Source organism: Protopterus annectens, chromosome 2.part1, assembly GCF_019279795.1.
Source record: "Protopterus annectens isolate FY-2018-M chromosome 2.part1, PAN1.0, whole genome shotgun sequence".
Taxonomy (NCBI): Eukaryota; Metazoa; Chordata; order Ceratodontiformes; family Protopteridae; genus Protopterus; species Protopterus annectens.
This window is the reverse complement of record NC_056729.1, coordinates 1984849635-1984877412: the sequence shown is the minus strand read 5'-3', so window position 1 is coordinate 1984877412 and position 27778 is coordinate 1984849635. Positions and strand designations below refer to the sequence as shown.

The following is a 27778-nucleotide window of genomic DNA, read 5'->3' as shown; positions in this document are numbered from 1 at the left end:
CCTCAAGAAATTTTTGAGCAGTATCACCTCCCTCCTTAGTCCCGGCAGAAAACACAACCCTTGCCCAGACCCTAATGCTCCTGACCATATCATAGCCTCCAAATTTAATTCCTTTTTCATTGACTCAATAGCCAAGCTAATCACATCTTTCCCCAAAAACTCATCCGCCCCTTCTACACCCCCTATACTCTTCCTTCCACCATCAATACTCCACTCCCCCCTCCATTCTCCCTCAAACCTATCCCTGTTAATACTATAAAAAAATTCTCAATAAACTAAAACCTTGTTCTAATGTTCCTGACAACTTACCTTTTAACTTTCTCAAGTTAGCTACTGAAGGCATAGCTCTCCCCATCTGTATACTAATCAACCACTCCATCCAGGAATCCTATGTCCCCCTTCTGTGGGAAAAAACGTTCATCATTCCCTTACACAAAGGAGGCAAAAGCACTGACATCTCCAACTTCCGCCCCATAGCCATTCTCCCCCCTATCTCAAAAATGCTTGAAAAATTTATTCACCTGCAACTTTTACTTTAACTTCTAGACAATCATCTCCTTACCCCAACACAATATGATTTTAACCTAATCTCAGTACCACCACAGCCCTCCTATTATTCCTTGACAATATCAACCACGCTCGCGACTCCGGAAACATAGTATTTTCGCTTTTCTTAAACTTATCCAAGGCTTTCGATGCCATTTCCCATACCTTACTATTATCTAAGCTTTCTCACCTTAATCTCTCCTCCTCAGTTGGTTTTCCAGTTACCTGTCCAATAGGCAACAAGCCGTTAAATGGAATAACTGTACCTCCTCCTACCTAGGTGGCCTTACAGGTGTCCTTCAAGGTTCTATATTGGGCCCTTTACTTTTCAACATCTTCATAAATGACTTCCATCTTTGCATCCCAAATGCTAAACTCATCCAGTACGCTGATGACGCTACGATCATTTGCTGTGCTGAATCTCTTCCCCACACTCCTGCAAGCTACTCCGGCAGCCTTTACCAGCACTGAGGCTTGGATGATTAACAATCACCTTGCTCTCAATTAATCCAAAATTATGATTGTCACCCCTACTAAATGCACCAAAATAGGCAAAACCTCCTTCTCTATAACTAGTCAAAATATGACCCCAGTCGCAGTAGTCTCCCATACCAAGCTTTTAGGAGTTCTTATTGATGAACATCTTAAGTTCAACGTACACTGTCAAACTAACATTAAGAAAACTCACCAGAAACTTGGTATGCTTTACCACCACAATAACTTTCTAACCTCTTCAACTAAACTTACTCTCTCCACTACCTACCTTCTCCCCTCTCTCATGTACGGTGGGGCACCCATCCCTACTAGTCTTCAAGCCACCATCAAAACTAAACTGGCATCCTGCTACAATAAAATCACAAAGTTTGCTACAGACACCAAATCTTTCTCTCATCACTGTGACTCGTTACACTCCTAAAACTGGCTAGAACTCCCCAGTTATCTCTCTTTCATTCAACTCTCCACTACTCATAAATTCATCTTCAACCCTTCTCAATGCCCATCTCTCTCTTCTACCTTTACCATGCATCTTCCTGACCAATCCCATAGGTGTAATAATCAGAACCTACTCAAAGTGTACAAACCTTTACACTCTCCTGGCCTGCTTCTTTTATCTTTCTCCCTAGCACAGAAATGAAATTTACTTCCTCCCCATATTCAAACTACCTAGTACTTCCCTACCTTCAAAATCCTACTGCACTCTTATCTCTCTTCCAAATGGGAGTGCTCCTGCTCCCATCCCTCCTAATCTCTCTGCTATAGTTGCACTCCCTTCATGTATACTTTCTCTATACTCCACCTAACTCTGACACATCCTGTTCTTCCCCTTTAATTTACTACACTTTTTCTGCACTGTAAATATTATAGACTGTCTACCTCCTTGATATCTTAATGCTTAATAGACCATAAACCTAGAACATTGGCATACTATGCAAACCATTATTTTTATCTCATATAAAATTGTGTTAACTCTGCTGATTTTATATTTGTAATACTCTGTATTAATCTTGATGTGATTGTAGATGATATTGTTTTTGTATGTTATGCATATGTATGTACATGAAGCTTTTCTCCCCGGGCCTCCATTGAAAAAGGGCTCACTCTGGCCCAGGGGACTTTCCCGATTAACAAACTGCAAATAAATAAAATTTAAATTGTTTTACATTGGAATGATCTGATGTTATCCATGTCACTATTCCTCACTTTTGGGTCTTGGATCCAACATCAGATCTGAGCTGACAACTTTTTAGACAGCTTCTCAGCTCGAGCGCCTCTCACTTCCATGATCCCTTGCTGCCCTCTAACCCCCTCAGATCTCATTTGCCGCGATTAGCTACAGACTCAGATTTCTGGGCTTGAGTTTCCTTGTTGGGATAAGTAGCTCTTTCAACCTCTTTTCTCCTGTTTAGCCTTGTATTTAATCATTAGCAGTAGAGTAAAGTTAGAGTTAGTTGAGAGTAGTTTAGTCCTCCCCTCCCATTTGTTTAATCTTTGTCAGTTGTTTAGTTTTGGCGCCATTTTACAGGCCATTAAATTTCTGTTACTTTTCTAGTGTCTGTATGTGTTTTGTTTTTCTAGTGTTGACTAATGCTTATTGCAATATCCTAGCAGTGTTTACAGATTGGTTGTTCTTCTGGTACTGACTTGTGCTTCACCCTTACCGACTTTGATTTTGCGTGTCCCATGGCTATAGGTACGTTGTCACGTCTGACAGGTGAACCAGTTTTAAAAGGTTGGAAGATGCATTTTTCCGATTCGCACGAGGAATACCTTTACTGTTTGGGCGCCAACTACCTGAAGGTTGAATGCAACATTTGTGCCGCATTCAACCCCAGGGCTTTGGTTGAGTGCTGAAACAAGCTCCTCTTGAAAGAGCTAGCTGATGGGGGTTCCTAGGCTCAGTCCCCTGCCAAGCCTTGACCCTCCGAGCACAAATGGAAGGCCCCTCTACCTCCAGGGTCCTTCTCCGCTAAAAAAAAAAAAAAAATTAGGCTGTCCGATTCTAGTGCCTCAGATCAGACCCCAGACTCAACTCAACTGGATTCGATGCTCTCAGATCCTAAGATGCATGACTCCCATGGATCCGGTGCTTCCGCTCAGAAGCCCTCGGATCCGAGATCATGAAAATCCTCTCCCAGATCCAAGGCCTCTGGTCCAAGGCCTTCAAATCGGGACCAGCTGTGGATCCAGCTTTCTTGGATTTGAGGCATGTGGGATCCATGTATTCAGCTCCTGCCATGTCTGTAGGTCCAAGGAGGTTGGATCTGAGATCAGTGTCAGAACCCACCATTATCATTGAAGATTCCCTCCTCAGGTTCTGGCTTGTGGCTGTCCCCTTCCTCCTCCAAGCACAGAAGTCATTCTTTGGAATGGAGGTCCTCGAAATCTAGGCATCCATCCCTGGCTAGGTCCTCTGCCTCCTCCAGATCCTCCAGGAGTTTACTCCCTACCGATATGGACAGGATGATGAGGTCCTTTGTCAAGGCTCAGCTTGAACTGGGGCTTCTTGCGTCCCCTACCCATCCGGCTAGGGGACCATCTCTTAACCCCTCATTGGTTTCTCCTCGTCCGACCAGATTAGCTTCAGACTTTCTGGCCCTGGATTGTACAGGGGGGGAGACGGGGATTCCTGGGGACCCTTCTGTACCTATCCTGTCTAAGTGTCTGACTGCTTCTGCTCCGCCTTCCACCGGGCAGGCAGAGTCCCGGGACCAAGCGGTCATCCCGGAGTCCTTGGCTGGGGGGATCTGGATCTGTTTTTTCAAACTGATCACTTCTTTGGGCTTTGGCCCTTGAAAGCTTGGGGCCAGTATTATCCAGAGGCCTGGACGTTCTGGCCTCCTCTGGTCCTTCTCCTCAGGTGCCCTTCCTGCTCCTCAGGTGGGCAAATGGAACTCGAGTCAGATGCACATGCATATCAACCAAAAAGAAATATTAGCTGTACAGAATTCCCTGACAGCCTTCAAAGACCACATCCTTCCAGGACAGTTATTGGTAAAGACAGACAACACCACAGTTATATGGTACATAAACAAGCGGGGGGGGGAACCCACTCATACCCTCTCTGCAGACTAGCCATGGCTCTGTGGAATACAGCCTTGAGCTACCAAATACACCTACAAGCTCAGTTCTTGCCAGGAAAGCTAAATTCACTGGCAGACGACCTAAGCAGAAACCTCATGGACCCACACGAATGGAAACTGGAACCAAAAATATTCAACCTCTTGAGGAACAAATGGGGGACTTCATAGATAGACCTGTTTGCCTCCTCTCAAAACTACCAATTGGACAAATTCTGCACAAGGACTCCCCACAGTCAAGCTTGGAAAGTGGATGTCCTGTCCTTTACCTGGGAAAGCCTCTCGGTTTATGCCTTTCCCCCTCTGCCTCTCCTCTCAAAGGTTCTGCTAAAGATCAAACAGGACAAGGCAAGGACAGTATTGATTGCACCAGACTGGCCACACCAGCATTGGTACTCCCTCTTGCGCAGTATGATACTACTAGAACCATGGCACCTACCTCCTCCCTGCTGTCCCAGCAGGCGGGCCAGATTCTGCACCCTCAGCTTCAAACCCTGAACCTTGCAGCCTGGCTAATTCCTTGAACTTCCCAATAGCATCCTTCAGTAAGCAGGTGCTAGATGTCATTCTGGAATCAAAAAGGCCTAGTACTTGGAAATCTTATGCTGAAAAGTGGCAAAGATACTGTTCCTGGAGCCAGACTCTGGGGATGGGCGCAACAATGACCAGCTTACCTCATATTCTTCAGTACTTAACAGAAATGCTCCACAAGGGTTTAACCTTCTCGTCAATTAAAATTCATGTCTCTGCCATTTCAGCACATTGTAATACTGAACCACCCCTCTTCTCTCACCCCTTGCTAAAGCAATTCCTCAGAGGGGCCAAATATTTAAGACATCCCCCCCCCCCCCCCCAGGCGAGCCCCTACTCCAGCCTGGGACCTTTACTTTGTATTGGAAAAGCTCACTCTCCCTCCATTTGAGCCAGCTGCAACTGCAGAGTTGAAATTCCTTTCTTGGAAAACAGCCTTCCTTCTAGCCATCACTTCAACAAGAAAAGTGTCTGAATTACAGGCCCTCATGGCAGTGGAGCCCTTCATTATCTTCCATGCAGACAGGGTTTCCCTCAGGACCAATCCTTCCTTTATGTTCAAGGTGGTGTCTAGTGTGGCCCTAAATCAGTCCATTCATTTGCCTACCTTTTTCCCGAATCCACAAAACAAAGGTGAGCGAATACTGGACTCTTTGGACATGCACAGACAACTTAGATTTTATTTGGACAGGACTAAGCCTCTCAGAAAATCTAAACAGCTGCTAATTGGCTTTGCTGCAGGGGCAGAGGGGAAGGCCATTTCAAAGCAAACCGTTTCTAAATGGATAGCCCATTGCATTCATTTCTGCTATAAGCACCATGGAAAACCTACCCCACAGGAGATAAGATCACATTCCACCAGGGCTGCATCTACCTCTACAGTCTTCCTCTGAGGAGTCCCTACCAGGGAAATCCTAGAAGCTACTACCCAGAGCTCTGTACATACCTTCACCAAACATTACCACATGCCTATTTTTTCTATATCCAGAGCTAGTTTTGCCACTGCAGTCTTGCAGGGCTTATTAGCTGGTCCTAATGCTCTCTGACTTCCTCCTCCCTTCCTAAGCTTTGGGAATCAACTCAAATGTAATGACTGCAACAGTGAAACACGAAGAACATAGTACAGTTGTGTACACTTACCATAAATGTAGATGCTCGAGTGGATTCACTGTTGCATTCCTGGTTACCCTCCCTCCAGCCCTCTGACTTTTCTTGGCTCTATCTTTCTTTCTTGTTTGGTGTATTTAAGCTTTCTGGTGTATTTGCTTTTTGATGGAGGTGTAACATAACATATAATTGCTTCCCATTATGGGGGCACCTGGCATCTGGGGCAAGAAAAACTGATGTAATGGCATCGACTGCATGTTTTATACCCCTGAGGACCTGACGTCACGGAAGAAGAGACAGCATTCGACACAGGAATTCAAGACTCTGGTATTCAGACTGGCTGAGGGCTACTTGCAGGCAGATAACCCAAATGTTATGACTGCAGCAGTGAATACACTAACATCTACATTTATGGTAAGTGTACACGACTGTACTTTCTTCAACTGCTTTGCCTTTACTGCCCAAGTTTCTGTACCATACAGTAGTACTGGTCGCACCACTGTCTTGTACACCTTACTTTTCAGCTTCTTTGGCAATTTTCTGTCATAGACTACATCTGACATTCTATGCCAGTTGGCTGCAGCCCCTCTGATTCTAGCTTTGACCTCTTCGTTCAGACTTCCCTTCTCAACTACCCCTCTCAGATACTTGAAGCTGTTTACCTGTTCCACTATCTTCCCTGCTGTCTCAATTCTCAGCTTCTTCTGATTTCCCCAATTTGCTGCCATTACCACCATCTTATCTGTGCTTAGTTTCATCCCATGCGCCTTCAGTTTTGCATTCCATTCTCCTATCCTTTGCTGAAGTTGTAGCTCAGACTCTGCCTGTAATGCCACATCATTTGCATACAGCAACTTTGTTGATCTGTCCCCTCCAACCTGTTTGCTACTGTAGTCCATCACCAGCATGAAAATCAGAGGTCTCAGAGCTGAACCCTGATGCACACCCACTCTCTCTGGGAACCCCTCTTTGAGACCGAACACTGTTTGTACTTGAGTTGTTGGGTCCTTGTACATAGCCTGCACGTATTCTACCAGTATTTCTTGGACTTCAAACCACCACAGTACTGCCCAGATGAGCTTTCTTGGGACCTTGTCATATGCTTTCTCCATGGCTAGGAATGTCCAGTTGGACTCTGTCCTCATCTCTAGCTTCTTCTCGAGTATCTGTCACAGTGCAAACATCGGGTCAGTTGTGTTGCATCTTGATCTGAATCTGAACTGCTCATCACCTATCTTACATTTTACTACTCTGCATATCCATTTATCACTCACCATGTCCAGAACTTTCATGCAATGTGATAGGAGTTTGATGCCTCTGTACTGCCCACAGTTGTGGATGTCCCTTTTGTTCTTGTACACTGGGACAAGTATGCTTATTCTCCAGTCATCTGGAATATGCCATTCTCTCCGCACTGCTGTTAGTACCCTCAGGAGCCATTTCTTCCCTATCTCACCCAGCATCTTTATCATATCTGCTGTGACCTCATCTGAGCCTGCTGCTTTCCCTGACTTCATTTTTCTTAGTGCTGTTCTTACTTCTTCTAGGGTGAGCTCCTCCTCTTCTCTCATCGTAGGCTGTTTCTGGGGCAGTACAGCTTCTGTGGGGTTTTCTTCATTCAGAAGCTGCTGGAAATACTCCTTCCATCTGCCTTTGATGTCCTGTGGACTGGTGAGTAGGTTGTTGTTGGCATCCCTTATGAAGGGTGTCTTGACTATCTTCTTTATCTTTCTGTCTTTGCCTTGCAACCTGATATAGTTTCTTTGTGCCCCTTACTGAGTCACTTTCCAGAAGTTGGTAGAGTGCCTCTGATGCCCTATTCTTTGCTATTGCAACTTTTTTCTTGGCTTCTTTGCTAGCCAACCAGTAGTCCATCCTAGCCTGATCAGTCTTTTCTGTCTCCCACTTCTACCTGCACTCCTTCTTTCTTTTGATTACTTCCTGGACTTCTGCATTCCATCACAGGCTTCCTTATTTACTTTATTTCCATACCAGGCTCAGCCACATATCTTTTCTGTAGTCCTAACACATGCTGCATGTTTTTAGGCGCTGCCATTCTTGTTCAACTCCACTTATTTCCTCCTCTTCTTGGGGTGCTAGAACCCCGAGTAATTCCTTGAACAGTTGTGCTTTCTCTCCAGTCAACTTCCAGGTCTTCGGCCTGGTCTCTGTTGACCTTAGAGCTTTCTCTGACCACTGATTGCAGCTGATTGTGGCAACTAGTGGTTGCCGACTGTTTCATTGGGGATGACTTTGTAATCATGGATTTTACCATCCATGCTAAGAGGAAGTCGACCTGAGTTGCATGTTGGCTACTCTTGTATGTGATCTTGTGACTGTCTCTCTTTCTGAGCCATGTGTTGGCTACTATCAAGCCATTTGCCAGACAGAAGTCTAGAATGGCTTCTCCTTCTTTATTTTTGTTGCCCCACCCATGTGAATCCAGGCAGTCCTCATATCCTGTTTTGTCTGACCCAATATGTGCATTCAAGTCACACATTATCAACACCACTTAATGTTGTCCTGTTTTATATAGTAGGTCCTGCAACTGCTGTCTGAATGCACTGTTTTCCTCACTATCACAGCCTTGCTGATGGGCATAGGCTGAGATTATGAATACTGCCCTATCATTACACTGGAGTCTGATTGCCGTAAGTCTGTCATTAATTCTGATGATATCCGTCAGTGCCTTCTGAAGCCTCTATCTCACCACAATTCCTACACCATTTCTAGCCTGTCCCTCACCTGAGTAGTAGAGTCTGGATCCCAAGCCAAATGGCTTTGCTGCACTGCCTTCCATCTTGTCTCTTGGATACATAGGATGTCCAGCCTCCTCCGTGTCATCATGTTATCCACTTCAAAGGTGCGTCCCATCAGTAAACCTACATTAAGCGTAACAATTCTCAGTTCACGTTTGGCAGGTTGGTTGATTTTATGTCCAGCTTTCGCTAAACTGAGATATCCCAGGTAACCCAGGCTGGGCAACTAGACACCGGCCGTCCAGTAGGTTATTGACCCAGGACTGCTGAGATTTATGGCGGGCACACACTGGCCAATAGGGCCACATATACCTCTCCCATCATTAGCAAGGGTCCCTGGCGTAGATCAGTGTAGGCCTGGTCCTCAACCCACTTATCACCGGTAACAACCCATGCCCATTTTGGCAACATTAATCAACATGACCGCATCACCTAGAGCCATGTTCTACACCATTGCATGGCTAGCCCTGCCACTGTGCGCAGTCTCTGATTCGTATTCTCCTATCTTGAGCATACTGTGCACCACAGTAGATGCCCCAAGCGGTTGATCTGTACAACTCTTCCCCCTATAGGGCACTATGTAGAGTCTGTGCTGCTGCCCAAAGCTCTATTCATTGGTGAGTTTGAGATGGAAGCACTCAGCATGTTTTTCGGACATGGGAGAAACCCCACGGCGACACAGGGAGAATGTGCTGACTCCAAACAGGCATTGGTCGGAGGTTAGGATTGAACCTTGTACCTTGTGCATGGGAGTCAAAGACCTTAATCATTATGCCAGCTGGCCTTTTTTCATTTAGAACTACACCATTAAAGCTTATAAATGTGACACAAGCAGAAGGTTCTAATTCAAAGTGGAAAGGGTTGATAATGATGAAGCAGAGGAGGAAGTTCAAGAAATAAGGAGAGAGTGAGATTTTGTATGCATATCCCTAAGGAGAATAATAACCAACCAAAATATTTTATTCACATAATTGCTGAAACTATTCTTAGAACTAAACCAACACATCAAAAGCGAAAGGAGATTTTGCCAATGTGGATGACTGCAAGTAGTTGCACAAAAATAACAGGGGGTGGGGGGGCTGGAATTTAATGGAGGAAACAGCCAAAAGAACCAAGATATTGAGAGCAAATAGCTTGAGAGTGGAAAGCTAATTTGAGTCGGCTGATGCCAGAAAAATGTTTTGACTGCAGGTTATAAACTGCCTTCCCTGCCAGTGATTAATATCAGACTATAGGTAAAGTGAAGAGGATAGTGGAATTATAAGTGAAATACCTGCTATGGTAGAGTTTTAAGTCAAATGTAGAATAAAGGCTGCTGTTAAAGGGATAATTAATAGTACATATAAATATTGCATGATAACTATAATAATCAATCATAGGAGAGAAAATATTGAGAAGAAAGACTGGAAAAACAGTTCAAAAGTGAATAATGGGCAGACATATGTATGACTCCCAAAAAGAAATCAAAATCTAAACAGGCTGTATTTGAAGTATTAAATATTGCAAAATAGATAAAAGAACTGGAAGTCTGGAAGAGAAATCTTTAGAAAAGGGAATGAACAAATTATGTACAAATGGAATTTATGGGAACAGTATTTGCAGAATAGTGTTTAGCAGGAGTGTGATTTAAGGGAGGGCAGGAATTGAGCAATTTATGTAATGTTGGATGCATAATATTGAACTGAAAATACCTGGCCACCAGGTAAGTGCCCTGTTGGGGTTGTCTTTTTTTTTTTTGTTTTGTTTGTTTTTTGGTTTTGTAGTTTATTTCTGCTTTGTCTGCCGTTGAATCCTTCTGTGGCCTCTCATTTTGAGGTCAAACAATTTTTTAAAAGTGTCCTGCATATCAGACCTCCATTGAAACCTGTTCCTTCTCCTTGACCTTAATTTTATTTTGGAAAAATTGACTTAGGCTCTTTTTGAGCCTGTCAATTCTGCTTATTTGCAATATTTTTACTTGGAAGACTGTTTTGTTTTGTTGCTGGTGTTACTTATGTTCGGGGAGTTTCTGAGCTCCAGTCTCTTATGGACATTCCTTCATTTTTGTTTTTTTTTTCACAGGGACAGGGTTTCCCTTTGCACTAATCCTCCTTTTTTGAGGTAGTAAATGAGTTGTCCTTGAATCAGTTGGTACAACTTCCTTCCTTTTTTCCCTTGTCCTCAGTCTGCTAGTGAGAGGGTTCTGCATACCTTGGATTTGCACAGACAGCTCAGGTACTATTTGGATAATACTAAGGACATTTGTAACTCTGTTCATCTTTTTGTTTCCTTTCATCCCAGGACATTGGGTCTGGCTGTTTCTAAGCAAACCATCTCCTCCTGGATATCGAAGGCCATTTCCTTTTATTATACTTTTCATGGCAAATCTCTGTCCACTTCTGTTAGTGCTCATTCCACTAGGGCTGTAGCCTCTTCTGGTGCCTTCTTCAAAGGTCTGGACACCAATTTCATCCTTGAAGTTGTTACTTGGTCTTCAGTGCATACCTTTACTAAACACTATAAATATGATATTGTTTCTAGGGCCAGAGCAAGTTTTGCTAGAACCATTTTATATGGGTTTGTTGAGGGCTTTTCTATGCTTCCACTTCCCATTCTGTTTCTTGAGCTTTTTTACTCCCCCTTCTGACTAGAATAACTGCAACAGTGATCTAGAAGAACATAGTGCAGTTCTGTAAAATCTTCCCATAACAGTAGATGTCCTTCTCTTCACTATTGAAGTATTATCTTCTTCCCTCCAACCCTGTCTTGTTTGCTCTGATTTTTGTTTTAGATTCCCTTTTAGCTGAGGGTTCCCCTTTTTCTTCTGCTTTTTTCCTACAGGATGTGCATGGACTAATTTGTTCTATGGAGACTGTTCTCTTCTGGGGCAATTAAGTTCTGGATAGTTGCCTGCGTGCATCCCTTTTATGCCCTACATTGTGTGCAGGGAGCATAAGTATGATATATGGCACATACAAGATCGTTTTGCTTTGTTATGCTGGCCGGGCGCCAGGCTGCCCTGGTCAGGAGTTTTTCTGTCTAGAATGCTGCAGCAGTGAAGAAAAGGGCATCTGCTGTTCTGGAGAGATTTTAAACGATTGTGCTTTCTTTCCCACCCACTGTACAAGTCGTAAGTGCATGTCCCTTCCCCCTCTAGCACATTGATGCTGTCAACACGTCTCCAAAGCTGAACAACCATTTTTACTCTTTCTGTGTTATTTGTATCACTTATTGGTAGCTCATAATAGTCACTGAATTACTCAGTTGTATAGAATAATATAAATATCATTAAAATAAGACTGGTGTGATGCCAACGGCTTTGGCTTTATAACATAGCACCTTAGCCTTAGAGGAATATGTACAATGCCTTTGAACTTGGGGCACACTGTGTACCTATGTAACATGCACACATTGCCTAACAGAATATGGGTGTTATGTTCTGCATTAGGTCACTGTTGTAGTATTCCTAACATATGGGACTTCATTGCTAGGCATCCCGTCCATCCAGTCATCAGAGTCTTAGGAGCCTTCCCTCTGATGCAGCCTAAATCTTTCCTGTGTTACATATAGCTTACTAGAGTAAAGGGACCCTGTGGCATGTTCAGAACTTTCTAGTTGCAGTACTCATATACACATATCTCATTGATGAGCATCACATAATAGTTCTTTGCAGCTGTATGATTCAGAGGAATTCAGGCAGTTAAATTACCCCACTGGGGATTTATTCTTTTTTTTTCTTATTGTATGGTGTATGATTGATTGTAGCATTCCATGTGACAAATAAAGGGAAAGTGTGGGTGTGGTAGACCGATCCCTTATAGAAACTATCATACTAGCTGTGTTTTCTTGCCTTGGTGCAGAACATGTCATTGACAGCTAGTAATATTTACTAGGGATTTGTGGCTAACACCCACAGAAGTAGGGCTGCACTCCTCTGTCTCTGTGTCTATGCCTAAACCATACTCCACAGCTCTCAGTCTGGATGGTAAGATTTTAATACCCTTCAATCACTAGTATTCTGGGGGCACGCTTAATGTTATCAGAGAAGCAAGGAAACCTAGCACCAGGAAATTGCATATGTCCAAATGGAAGAAGTTTTTGCTGTGGTGCCAGGGTACAGGACAGGCCCCATCCAGCGTAGGGGTCCCTATGGTCCTTCCATACTTTAATGAACTCCAGAATATAGGCCTGGTTTACATTCCCCTGGATCCTGTTGTAGCTAACATGTTGCCGGTCAAGTAGTTTCTTAAAGGGCTTCTTCCTTTAAAACCACCAAAAAGAGAGTTACCCCTTTGCTTAGGATCTAAATTACATCTTGGAAAGACTGACTTATCCACCCTTAAAGAGAGCAACCTCCTCACCAGTAAAGTTCTTGACATGGAAAGCAACTGTGCTGGTAGCACTCACTTCAGATAGGAGGGTATCAGAGCTTTAAGCCATTATGTGAATGACTGCCTTCATGGTTTTCCACAAAGACAGGGAGAACTTCAGGACTAACCCTTCTTTCCTTTCTAAGATGGTCAGAATTTACTGTGAGTCAGTCCATTCAGCTGCCCCCAATCTTCCCCCAACTCTGTATTATAGGGGAGGGGATCTTTGATTACCCAGATGTGCACAGACATTTCAGATTTTGTGTAGGCAGGACAAAAGAGTTCAGCAGGACCAACCAGTTGTTCAATTCTGTGTCTGAGAATAAATGGGTGGCTGATTTCTAAGCAGATGATTTCCAAGTGGCTTTGGAACTGTATCATTTTTGTATTACTCCATCAAGGATAAACAGCTTGTAGGCACTGTCGGGGCATACAGTACCAGGTTGCTGCCTCTACATGGGCATTCATATGAAGGCGGGCTCTCATTCCGTTTTGGAAGCTGCCAATATTTTTCAGTGCTGACACCTTTTGGTGCCACTAGGCTTGCAAGGTTGCCTTACCCAGTCAGTATTGAAAGTTGTCAGATCCCCTTTGTTTTACATCATTCTGCATAAAAAATGTAGGAGGATTTGCAGTTTGCAAAATATTTTTCATTGCTGACAGTATATAGGTGGAGATTTGAAGCTGTTTTGAAATGCAACAAAAAAAATTAAAAAAAACATGGTGAAACATTTGCCATGTGTTATTTTTATGGCTGGTCAAAAGATATACTGGCCAGCCTCAGTCATGTTTCTTTTGTGAGGACTTTTCTCATTTAATTATTGATTGTGACAAGGTCCAATATAACCGGTGTGAGGATAAAGCACAATACATCAATGAGATATGTGCCTGAATGCAGGTTGTGTAAAAAGAACACTTTTGGCTGGCTTGTCATGAGCAGGCAGTAAATGATGAAAAAGAAGGGGAAAGGAAAAAACATACACAAAGAATGACACCAAGAGACTGGGGGAGAGGATGAACTAAGTGAAGAAGAAACTGGAGAAGAGGGAAGACTGAGGACAGAGAGTGCATGCAAGAAAAGAGATCAAGAGAAGAGTTTGATGCTAATATTTTAAGTTCTAGCCAGTGAAAAATGTGATTCTGAGGATTAGGGATTATTTGTGCATATACCCAGAAAAATATTCAGTTGGGAAAGAGTAAAAATAAGAAAATGGAAATCTAAAAATATTTCCCCTAAACTTAAAAAGAAGGAAAAGCAGCATATCTAGAGTACTTTCAACAAATGTGAACAGTATACTGTGGTGGTGCAGGGGTAGCATTGTTGTCTCACAGCAAGAGGTTCTCCTGTTCGATTCTTGGCTGGAGTGCTTCGTTGAAGGTTGAACATCGAGCTGGCAACTTGGCATTCATGAAAATCTACTGCCATTCATTAGCGGACCGGAGTTTCACTGTGGCGACCCCTAACCAGGAAAAGCCGAAAGACAAACAACAACAGCATTGCTAACACTATAAGAAAAAAGGGATATTGGAATGGTGTGATAAATGTAATGTGGATGTTATTCTGTCAAAGGATGTAAGATTCCTGCCAAGTGAAGGACGACTGCAAACAGAAAAAATTGTGGGGTGGAAATATAATATGGAACGTAGGAAGTGAACATTGTTCTGGAGTGGATGTGCTGTGTAAAAAGAAAAAAAACTGAAAATATTAGATGTAATGTTGGTAAGGGTGGGAAGGTTAACTGTTGTGGTTGTGAGGTGGACAAAACATATTTATAGAATTATAGGATTATATGCATATATAACTACAAAGGCAAGAGTAAATCTGTTTCATCAAATATTAGACTATGTGGTGGTTAACATGCCAATTATAATTGCAGGGGACTTTAATTGTGATTTAAGGGGGGAGAAGTTAAAAGGAACAGAAAATGTAAAAAAAAAAAAAATACAGGAAGTGTTAAAATGTGGTGAATTAAGTGTGGAACAAAAAATGACTGAATTTATAGAAGGGAGCACTTGGATATGAAATTGATTATTTTGTATTATCAGAAGGTTTGGGGGTTGCAGATAGTGATACAGTTATGGCAGTTTTTTTCAGACCATTTAGCAATATGGATGGAGCTGATGGACGAAATGGATTATATTACAATATTAAATGGATTAAAAAGTATAAATGAAATTATGGGATGAAATTGGAAAGTGTGAAGTATTGCATTTATCCAAGGGTCGTACAACTGTGAAGGGCTTCTGTAAAACTGGTCTGAATCTTGACTTGAATTTAAAAAGAATGTAAAAAGTGTTCAAGGATGTATAGATTAGCATTCAGAAAAAAAAAGTTTATCTGGTAAGTTCTGTATTAATGGGAAAAATAAAATATATGTCAAATGTTTGTGTGATCCTACAAAAATGTGAAAAAGAAATTGTGCAATTGGTATTTTTTTTCATATGGAGTTCATGATTAAACTCTGAAGGGGGATTGGGGTTACTAAATCTGGTATTTTATTCTGTTTCTTTAAACTTCTGTAGAGTATTAAAGTGGGTAAAGAAAAGAGTGAGAAATTAGTAAGATTGTTCGAATATAAGTACAAAAAGTTCCAGGACATGATGAGAGAAAAAAATATGTAAATGAAAAAAATTTAAAATTATCAAGGAAAAAAAATACTAACATGGAAATTAAAAATTTATTATATAGAGAAAGATAGAAAGATGTGGTATAATAATGTGATGAAGCAATATTTTAGTGTAAATCCATGGTAAAATTTACCAAAAGAAATGATTAAAGCCATTAAAATCTGGGAAAAAAAGTGTTGTACCAAGATAATAGAATGTCAAGATTTCTTATGGAGGCTGTAGGTAAATAAGTTACCATCTAACCAGAAAGTTGAAAGATTGTGTTTATTTTGTGTCAAGGAAGAGACAACAGAGCATTTTTTTAATTTAAAAGAGTGGTGAAACTGGAAAAAGTTGTGCAAAGAAACTTTTTTTTAGAATATTAAGGACATAAATAATATAGATATGATTATGATGGATATTATAAGAACAAGAAATAATATGCGAAGAGGGTAGATAGGAATGTATTTTATGTAATTTGGGTTACTTGGAACGAAAGATTGAAAGTAATTTTGTTTATTGGTAAATGGCAGATATATTGTGAAAAATTAGACTCTGGCTATGGAAGAAGAGTGGTGGTCAATTAAGGAAGAATGTCATTGAAGATGTTATAAATAATTAGTGAAAAAATGGAAATGTGTATAGATGTTCCTGTAAATATGTGCATTTTGTAAATATGTAAATGATATATTTTTTATGTTGTATAAAATAAAGAACCCCCACCCTTTGTGACAGGTGCCATGGGATATTTTGCATATACCTGAGCTACTACCAACTCAGGTAGATGGAACCTCTGTTTAACATCTCAACTTCAATACCTTGTTGTAACATCTGATAAAAGAGACTTGTAAGTTCTGTTATCCCCTTAGCCCACGTTAACAGCGACTGCCACCAGTACTGTTAGCCAACAGGGTGCTGGCAGAAAATGGTCTACTGTTGGCCGAAGGAGAAGAAGAGGGGGAAGGCATACCCGAAGCAGGAAGAGAGGAGGAAGGTTAGGAGTGTGGTAGAGAGGGTAGGAACTTTTAATGTTGGCAGTATGACTGGTATAGGGAGAGAGCTAGCTGATATGATGGAGAGCAGGAAGGTTGATATATTGTGCGTGCAAGAGACCAGATGTAAGGGGAATAAGGCCAGGTATATCGGAGGTGGGTTGAATTTGTTCTATCATGGTGTGGATGGGAGAAGAAATGGGGTAAGGGTTATCCTGAAGGAACAGCATGCCAAGAGTGTTTTGGAGGGGAAAAGAGTGTTGGATAGAGTGATGTTTATGAAGCTGGAAATTGATGGTGTAAGGATGAATGTTGTTAGTGTATATGCTCCACAAGTTGGGTGTGCGATGGATGAGAAAGAAAAAATTTTGGAGTGAGATGGATGAAGTGGTGGTGAGTGTACCCAGGTGTGAGAGAGTGGTGATTGGAGCAGATTTCAATGGGCATGTTGGTGAAGGGAACAGAGGGGATGAGAAAGTGATGAGTAGGTATGGTGTTAAGAAGAGGAATGCAGAAGGTTAGATGGTATTGGATTTTGTGAAAAGGATGGATGTGGCTGTGGTGAGCACTTATTTTAAGAAGAGGGAGGAGCATAGGGTGACATACAAGAGTGGAGGAAAATGCACACAGGTGGATTGCATCCTGTGTAGGAGAGCCAGTCTGAAGGAGATTGGAGACTGTAAAGTGGTGACTGGGGAAAGTGTAGCTAGGCAACATGGTGGCCAGCAGGATGACTTTGGTGATCAAGAAGAAGAGGAGGAGTGTGAGGGCAGTGACAAGGATCAAATGGTGGAAGTTGAAAAAGGGTGATTGTGAGGTGGAGTTCATGGATTAGTTAAGACAGGCACTGGGTGGCAGTGAAGAGTTACCGAATAGCTGGGTAACTACAGCAGAGCTGGTAAGGGAGATGGCTAGAAAGCTGCTTGGTGTGACATCTGACAGGGGAAGGAGGACAAGGAGACCTGGTAGTGGAATGAGAAAGTACAGGGGAGTATACAGAGAAAGAGGTTGGCAAAGAAGTGGGATTGTCAGAGAGATGAAGAAAGTAGACAAGAGTATAAGGAGATGAGGTGTATGGCAAAGAGAGAGGTGGTGAAGGCTAAGGATAAGGTGTATGGAGAGTTGTATGAAGGGTTGGACACTAACAATGGAGATAAGGACCTGTACCAATTGGCTATACAGAAGGACCGAGCTGGGAAAGATGTGCAGCAGGTAAGGGTGGTAAAGGATAATGGGGGAAATGTACTCACAAGCGAGGGGAGTGTGTTGAGCAGATGGAAAGAGTACTTTGAGGGGCTGATGAATGAAGAGAATGAGAGAGAGAAGGTTGGATGATGTGGGGATAGTGAATCAGGAAGTGCTACGGATTAGCAAGGAGGAAGTAAGGACAGATATGAAGAGGATGAAGAATGGAAAGGCTGTTGGTCCAGATGACATACCTATGGAAGCATGGATGTGATTAGGAAAAATAGCAGTGGTGTTTAACCAGATTGTTTAATGAAATATTGGAAAGTGAGAGGATGCCTGAGGAGTGGAGAAAGTGTTTTGGTACTGATGATAAAGAATAAGGGTGATGTGCAGAGCTGTAGTAACTACAGAGGGATAAAACTGATCAGTCACAGCTTGAAGTTATGGGAAAGAGTAGTGGAAGCTAGGTTAAGAAGGGAGGTGATGATTAGTGATCAACAGTATGGTTTCATGCCAGGAAACAGCACTACAGATGCGATGTTTGCTCTGAGAGCGTTGATGGAGAAGTATAGAGAAAGTCAGAAGGAGTTGCCTTGTGTCTTTTTGGACTTGGAGAAAGCATATGACAGGGTGCCTAGAGAGGAGTTGTGGTATTGTATGAGGAAGTTGGGAGTGGGAGAGAAGTATGTAAGAGTGGTACAGGATATGTACCAGAGTGGAGAGACATTGGTGAGGTCTGCGGTGGGAGTGACAGATGTGTTTAAGGAGGAGGTAGGATTACATCAAGGATTAGCTCTGAGCCCTTTCTTATTTGCAATGGTGATGAATAGGTTGACAGACGAGATCAGACAGGAGTCCTCATAGGCTATGATGTTTGCAGATGACATTGTGATCTGTAGTGAGAGTTGGGATCAGGTTGAGGAGACTCTGGAGAGGTGGAGAGATGCTCTAGAGAGGAATGAAGGTCTTCAGGACCAAGACAGAATATGTGTGTGTGAATGAGAAGGAGGACAGAGGAATGGTGAGGATGCAGGGATAGAGCTGGCGAAGATGGATGAGTTTAAATACTTGGTATCAACAGTTCAGTGTAATAGTGAAGGCAGAAGAGAGGTGAAGAAGAGAGTACAGGCAGGGTGGAGTGGGTGGAGAAGAGTGTCAGGTGTGATTTGTGACAGACGGGTACCAGGAAGAGTGAAAGGGAAGGTCTACAAGAAGGTAGTGAGACCAGCTGTGTTATGTGGGTTGGAGACGGTGACATTGACAAAAATTCAGGAGTCAGAGGTGGACGTGGCAGAGTTAAAGATGTTAAGATTTTCACTAGGTGTGACGAGGATGGACAGGATTAGGAATCGGTGTATTAGAGGGTCAATTCAGGTTAGACTGTTTGGAGACAAAGCCAGAGAGGAGCAATTGTGTTTGTTTGGACATGCGCTGAGGAGGAATGCTGAGTATATTGGGAAAAGGATGCAAAAGATGGAGCTGCCAGGTAAAAGGAAAAGAGGAAGGCCTAAGATAAGGTTTATGGATGTGGTGAGAGAGGACATGCAGGTGGTTGGTGTGACAGAGCAAGATGCAGAAGACAGGAAGAAATGGAAACGGATGATCTGCTGTAGCGACCCCTAACAGGAACAACCAAAAGAAAAAGAAGTTTATATTATATTGTATAAATATTTGTTAAGAGAAGAAAAAGCTTCCCCTAAAGTGGAGAGAAGAACAAAGGGAAAGTATCTGAGTAGAACATGACTTACCATGTTTAATTAACCTGTGTTGTCGATTAATAATTTGTGGAAATTAGCCTTTGTCAGGACAAGTACGTTTGTATGATTTGTTTAGGTGTTCCAGGACTTTTATCACTAAAAGAATATTCTGTAATATGTCTGAGCTCTTGGTGTACACAGTTCTTTAATCAAAGAAAACATCCACAGCTCCTCTACACATCAGCACCAAAAATGCCCACAGCCCCTCTACACACCAACTCCAAAAGCATCCACATCCCCTCTACGCACCAACCCCTAAAACACCCACAACCTCTCCACTCACTATCCCCAAAAATACCCACAGCCCCCTCTAGACACCATCCCTGGAAGTACACACAGCCCCCTCTAGACACCTACCCCCAAGACACCCATATTCCCTCTACACACCACCCCCAAAAATGCCCACAGCCCCTCTACACACCAACCCTCAAAAATGCCCACAGCCCCTCTACACACCAACCTCCAAAACACCCACACCCCCTCTACACAGCAACCCCCAAAACACCTACAGCCCCTTTACATACCAACCGCATTAAACTACAGTGCAGTGAACATCCCCTCTACATACCAACTTCATTAAATTACAGCGCAGTGTGTTTCACTTTTCAGTATTTAGAAATCGCAACTACTAGAAAAATGTTACATAATTTAAAATCCTCAAACTTAGCTGCTGATAACCTGCTAGCTGAATATCTAAAAATATCAGCACATGCTGTAGACTCTTCATAATAAACTGTTCAGCAACAGAACGCCATCTCACAGCCACCAGGAATATGCCTTATATTATTCCATTATGCGTGTGTGCGCAAATGTGTGGTACAGGTGAACTACCACGGTAGGGTATCTACCAGGCAGTGTAAACCTTCGCTCTAGATGATTGTCAGTGTTGAAGTGACACCTTGACCCCATGTGCAAAAAATGGTAAAAGAGGTTGAGGATGGATGGATGGGTGGACAGATTCCATTACACAAAGGTGGCACCTATGCTGATTTCTTAAATTGCAGACCCATTGCAGTCTTATCACCAGTCTCAAAAATCATGGAAAGATGCATCCACACCTAGCTTATCAACCACCTCACTAACAAAACTCTCCCATCCAAAGCACAACACTGCATTCATCCCAGCCATAACACAACAACTGCCCTCATTCGCTTCATCAGTACTGTAAATCAAAATAGAAACAAAGGGAAACTAGTCTCATCCCTCCTCATTGATCTCTCAAAAGCCTTCAATACAGTCTCCCACCAGAAATTCCTTCTTGAAATCTCATTACTGTAACTGAGTCAGTCATCCTTGTGCTGGTGTCACATCTACCTGTTCAACAGACAACAAGCTGTCAAATGGTGCCAAGAACTTTCACTGTCTCTCTGAGTCATAGCTGGAGTCCCAAAAGGATCAGTACTCAGTCAACTCCTATTCAGTATTTTCACTGACAATCATCATACTGCTGTGAAATACGCAGATGAATCTACACTTGTATGCTGTGCCGTAACTCTAACTTCAAGAAATCACTCAACTCTCCTCTGCTGTAAAATTCTGGCTAGGTAATTTTCTCTTACTCCTAATCCCAAGTAAAACAAAGTTAATGTTCTTTACCTTTAAGAAATACAACAACCTAAAACACCTGCTGTGTATACTCAGCCAACAGTCATAAAGTTGAAGTGGTTCCTCAAACTAAGTTATTGCGAGCACTAATCGGTGACCAATTAAAATTCGACAGGCACCTCTATCAAGCCATTAACTAATACATGTGAAACTTGGCTCCCTCTACACACCAAAGCAGTATCTCACAGATAATGTCATAAAATCCATTGCCAGAGCATACCTACTCCCATCTCTTCTTCCTACTCATGCTAATCTTAACTTCTTCTTCTTCTTTCGGCTTTTCCCAGTTAGGGGTCTCCACAGTGGAACTCCAGTCTGCTAATGATTGGCAGTAGATTTTTACAGTGCCGAGGTGCCAGCCCGACACCCAACCTTCAACGAAGGCACGCCCATTCACGCATGTCTTTCGAACGCCACTCGACCGCGGGGAGGACATGCAGACTCCACACAGAAGGAGCTCTAGGCGATAATCGAACAGGAGAACCTCTTGCTGTGAGGTGATGACGCTACTGCTGCACCACCGCGGCTTGTCATGCTAATCTTAACTAATCTGAAAAAAATGAGATTAGAAATATGCTGTAACAAAGTAACTAAATTTGTTACAAACTCCCAATACAAGTCCATCATTTGCATTGCCTTAAAAGAGCTAAACTGGGTAGAATTACCCAATTATTTATCCCATTCCCAGTTAATCACAACATACAAGCTTATGTTTGTCATAAAAATGCCCTACACTCCAAACATTCTACTGTTGTATCAGAGAACTGCGCTCTAGTGACAAATCCTTCATGCAAGGAAGGGGCTACTTAAACTCCAAATACAAATGATGTCCCTTTCACACACAATGTGAGAGGCAAGTTATTATGTTTCAAAACCAAGCTCAAACAGTGCCTTATCAACACCTGACTTTCTTCATGTTCTACACCTGGAATAGCTAATCTAGGTAATTATCACAAGTGCATGGATATTTTGCTAAGAACATCCTTGAAAAACCCTTTATGCAGAAAATATCTGTCCCTCTCTTTTCCTCACCTTCCTTCTTGCCATCTACTTCATATACTCGTCTTTCACCATTCAGCTTTTTCTTTTTCCTTCCTTCACACTCTCTCTCTCTATCCACTTTTCCAGTTTAACTAAGTAATCTCCATTGGAATTTCTCTTCTAATAATTACAACAAGCTCATTCTTATTCTTTGACTGTTTCTCTTTTGACAAATTGCTTTTCCACTTTTACCATGTGTGTGTAAACAACACTCATACCTGTCAGTTACCATTTCTGTATGTGCTACTGCATTTTACCTGCACAAACCGAATTAATATTATCAAATAGTACTGAAATCTCTGCTAATTTTGTGTAAAGATATTTGGTGGTAGATGTGCTTTCATGCAAATGCATAAGCTGTTTTAACAATATTTTAAAACAACTGTTTCTAAGTTGCATTTATTTATTTATTGATTGGCATTTGTTTACCGGGATAGTCCACTGGGCTGATGAGAGCCCATTTTCAGTGGAGGGCAGGGGAGAAAAGCTCCAAAGAAGGTGACGCATTTAAAAATATGAAAAAATGTACACAATTTACAGAAAAATATTCATGGGTACATATTAGCAATTCGTTAAAGCAGAGAATGAAATTTCGTACAGAGTAACAATAAATGCAGTCTTAAAAATAATGTAATACTAATAATATTTTTTTGTAAAAAAAATAATGTAGTATGAAACATTTCTGTATTTTATGCCACAAATTTATGTAACAATATTGATTGTTTGGAGCTTTTCTCCCCTGAGCTCCACTGGAATAGACTTTAAACTACTCAAACTTTCCTGGTCAGCAGAAACAAATAAATAAGCTTCCCCACCCCCGAGCAAACATAAGTTTGAACAATGTTAGTGTCATTGTCTTGACTTAATAGGGAATGGGAATGTTGTAATTTATAGTTTGTTCCTAAGAAATGAGCAGAGTCTGTTATTCAGTATTTTAAATTTAAGGGAGTGTAAGAGAGGGGTGGAATGTGTTGTGACTGGTAAGTAGCTGGCTTTTTGCAGGGGGATTCATTGACACTTAGGCTAGGAAAAGGTTTCTAAATCTTACATATACTGTTTATAGCTGCCTGAACTTTGTTGCTGTTGTAGGCAGATTTGACTGCGATGTTTTGAGATATTACAGGCTGCTTTAAGTTAAACCTGTGAAGCCTGTGACTTAGTATGTGCTTTTTTAAAGTCAGGAACTGGTCTGAGGTAAAGAATTTGTACATTTCAGCTATGGAAATACTCTGTTTATTTGGGATAGTACTGTGAAGAAGAGTTTTAGACAGTTTATTTGGTGTGCCAAAGTGCATGGTAACTGTTTTGTTTGTTGCTGGGTAGCTAATAACATAAGGAAGAAAAATAATTTTGTAGGGATGTTTGTACACTTACTGTTGACTGAACCAAGATGAGTTTGTATCTTTCTTGCTACTGAAAAGTTCTAGTTCATCAAAGCTACCTCTCCTGTTAACTTTCTGGATTGGAACTGTAGATAAATGAAATGATGTATATGTTTGTATTTTTAAGTAGAATGTTCATAGGAAATTTCTTAAGTTAGTTAATGCTTTATGCAGTACCCTTATTGACTTTAGAGCTGGGTGAAAATCTGGATTTGTTTCAAATTTTGTTAGCCAGAGTTGTATATATTTTAACAGATAAGTTCATTTTGATATTTTAAATATTGTATCTTTAAAAACAAATTATATTCAATGTTTTTTTTTTCATTTTAGTGATCAAGTAACAAAAAAGACCAAGAGGGAGTCTGATGAGGTAAGTAGACTGTTGCTTATGAAGTGTTGGTTTAATAAAACTCAGTTGTTCTAAACAGATTTTTTTTGATAAAGTATCTTTTATAATATTTTACATTTTCTGATGTTTTATGTGCTGAGCTTAGTAAACGACATAGTATTTTCTTAAAGGGCAACTATGATTAGAATCCAGTGTGTGTGTGTGTGTGTGTGTGTGTGTGTGTGTGTGTGTTTTACTTGGAATACCTTCTCTTGCTTATTTTAAACAAGTACTATAATGAATAAAACCAAACCAATCCAACGAATAAAATATAAAAAGTCCTGGACACCACGTAGGTATAAACATTCTTTATAATTTCCACAAGACACGAAGGATGAGCGCTTTCGTCTAATGACTAGACTTCATCAGATAAAAGCACTGGTACAAATTGCAACTTATATACATAACTTGAATTACAAGGAACAGTCCACAAAATAATGAAAACCACGCTCCAGTTCCTTTAAAAACAAGGCGTCCACCACAGCACAAGTCAATATAATCAGTCAGGGGTACTTAAAAGCTCCTTTATTCAAACGTTAAGCGCTTTCATCACACAGTGACTTCATCAGAACAGTTGCCCTAACGTACACAACTCCATTTATATCCGCTTATCATCACATGACACACATTTAACAAACCACCTGACATAATTAATAGACAACAATTAAAAACATTTTAAAAAATGTTAAAAAAAATTCGTAAACAGTGCTGAATACAAGTGTAATGTATTGAACGCATAACTAAAGACCATCTTAAACTTACCCCCAAAAAGTTACTTGACAATGTATATTAAACAATATACACAATATTCATAAAATGTACAATGCTAATAACACCAGTTAATAATCCACACTTTACAAATTCAAAAAATGTACTTTACTTTTCTGACTCCATTTTGTTTATCTCACCAATACCACACATAAATTTTATTTAGTGTTTTGTATTGGTTATCAATGATTGTCCAATATGGGTTTAATGGAAATATGATCATTTATTCCCGGGTATACAGAGGCGTTCAGTCTTATTTGCCACCTTACTTCCTTGTCGCTCACCACCTTTTTGATATAACCCCCTCTCACTTTGTCCTTAACCACTTCCAGAATTCCAAATTTAAATGCCGAACAGTCCTCACTGTTATTCAAGTGCTTCCAAAGGGCATTATTCTCATCATTTTTCCTGATACTATAATAGTGATCATAAATTCTATTACGTAAACACCTAATTGTTTTTCCTACATAATAGCAGGGACAATGAGTGCAGAAGGCCAAATACACTAAGTTCTTTGTCCTACAGTTCCCTTTGCTAAAAACAATTTTAGCATTGTTGTAATTCTGCAAAGTAAGGGTTGTTCCTTCATAAATATATTGACATTGCTGGCAAGTGCCACATTTTTTGGTTCCCCCACATTCACTACCTTTATTCACATCTAACTTCCTTTCCAACAGATGTTTCAAATTGGAACCATTCTTATACACAAAGTTAGGCTCCATCCCCGCAATCCGTAGTACATCGCTATCTGCCTTTAAAACTGTCCAGTTTTTTTGAATAATGTCTTTTATGTCCCTGCTATGTGATGAATGCTGTATAACACATGCCCTCTTAAACTTGTTAGTGTCCGCCCCATTCTCAGTTGTGGCCCTATTTATTCCATTATGTAATCCAGACCCAGATCCTAGCAGTGGCTTGTACTTAATTCCCCATTCCTTCTTCACGTACTCACTAACATCATTGATCATATCCACGGGGTACCCCCTCTCAAGGAAAAAACTTTTTACCTTATCTATTTCTTCCTCCAAGTCCTGCACCATCGAAGTCATCCGTGCCACCCGGATGCATTGCCCTTTTATGATATTTCTTTTTTGGGCCCAAGGATGGTTACTGGAGAAATGCAAATAGGAATTACTAAAAGTATTTTTCCTATATATATTTGACTTAAATTCTACGTTCTGAATTGTAACTCTAACGTCCAGATAGGGAATAGTAACCTTGTTATTATTGAAGGTGAATTTAAAATTCTCACTACAAGTGTTAAGGTAACCACAAAACAACTCTAACTCCTCGCTGCTACCCTTCCAGAGTAAAAAAATGTCTTCCAAAAAACGAAGGTAACAAGTAACATACTTGTACCATTCAGATCTAAAAATGTACTCTTTTTCCCAATCAAACACCACCAAATTTGCGTATATGGGGTCACATGCGGCCCCCATTGCCACTCCCTTAATCTGTTGGTGGTATTCTCCTTCATAGTAGATGTAATTGTGGGCTAAAACCGTCTCCATAAATTCCAATAACAATGTCCTTCTGTCCCCGGGAGTCAATCCAAGACTGTGGATACTCTCATGAAATCTAACCAAGCCTTCCTCTTTTGGTATGTTAGAAAATAAATCAATGACATCAACTGTCACTAACCAATTCACCCCTTTGGCCAACCCGGGTTCCAGTCTACCGAGGAAATCCCAAGAGTCACGTACCAGATGTGGAATTTTCCTTAGTGTTGGCTTGAGCCATTTGTCAATAACTCTTCCGAAAGGAAAAGTTTTGGCCTGACTCCCAGAAATAATAGGCCTAAGAGGTGGATCATTAACGTCCTTATGGACTTTTGGAATGCCAACTATTGTTCCAATAATGGGATTCTCCACTTTCAAAAATGTATATAAATCATTATCTATTCGTTCTTCCAATAATAAGTCCTCTAACAATAAGTCCACTTTGTGATATCCTATATGCACTTAATTTCTAGAAGAAATAACATATTTACCAGAGTTGAGCAACAGATCCATTATTTTGTTTTTATAGTCACTAGCTGGAAATAGCACAGCCCCACCCCCCTTATCCGGTTTCATAATACGAATACTTTTATCCTCCTGTAATTCTTTTAGTGTCAACTGTTCTTCCTTAGTTATATTGAACCTCTTACAGGTGTTACTTCGTTTACTATATTTATAAATATCGTTTATGACCAGTTTCTCAAACGTGTCTAACAACTTGTTAAGGGTTGGCGTGTATGTGCTAATGGCCCCAAACTCTTTTTGAACATATAGTGAACCATCATATTTCACACTGAGATTGAGTTTCCTCACAAACTTCTTGATGTCCACTATACTATCTACCATATTAAATGAGCCATGGGGTATGAACTTCATCCCCTTAGACAACAATGTAAAATGCTCTTTCCTAAGCTTCACATCAGTGTAGTTATATATATAAAAATTGTCAAATGAGCTAATAATATCATTGACCTTGACAATATCAGGACATTGTTCCATAGATATAGGCTGGGATGAAGTTATCACCCCCTCCCTTTTCTTCCCACATAGCATTCCCTTATATACATAAAATCTCATTAAGTTAATTACACTCAATTAATATTTAAAGAAACATGTTCTAAAAACCTAATACTAACCTAAATGAATAAAGCATGTGTTATTAAAATAAAACTTAGTCATATTATTCTTGTTTGCATTTCTACACAATGTGGTATCTTGTACAATAACAAGGTAACAAAGTAATTAATATTTTAATCATTTAGTCTATTTTATATATAAAAATATATATACAGGTGTGTATGTATATACACATTATTTAAACATTTTCAGCCTTTTTGTACAGTACAGGTTTAATACTGATATAATCATTTAAACCAGGTGGGGTGTTTGATTTACACCTAAGCTGCCATAACAGTTCCTTGTGTAGCAAAACATTTTTTATGTCACCCCCTACCTTAGGAAAATCTATTTGAACTAAATCAATGATACCGAATTTAAATCTAATTATTGAGAGAGAATATCCTTTAGAAATGGTTACTGAAATTCTAAAAGAAGTTATAAAAAAATGGGGTATTAAATATAAAGCCTTATTAGGTCAACCACTTCAGATCTCTCAAGCAGTTAAGCTGGAAAGAAGTAAATACAATGCAGCATGTATTATTCAGTACAATACGTTTTCAGA

The 27778-nt window shown here is 40.8% G+C and overlaps 1 protein-coding gene across 1 annotated transcript in view; it reads left to right on the top strand.

Moving 5' to 3' along the window:
• The window catches only part of CWC27 (CWC27 spliceosome associated cyclophilin), a 1911839-nt gene that overhangs the window by 496289 nt on the left and 1387772 nt on the right, over nt 1-27778 (top strand). Inside the window, exon 9 of the mRNA XM_044063365.1 lies at nt 23773-23812. Within this exon, the coding sequence (XP_043919300.1) occupies nt 23773-23812 (40 nt within the window). The remainder of the gene's footprint in view (nt 1-23772; nt 23813-27778) is intronic.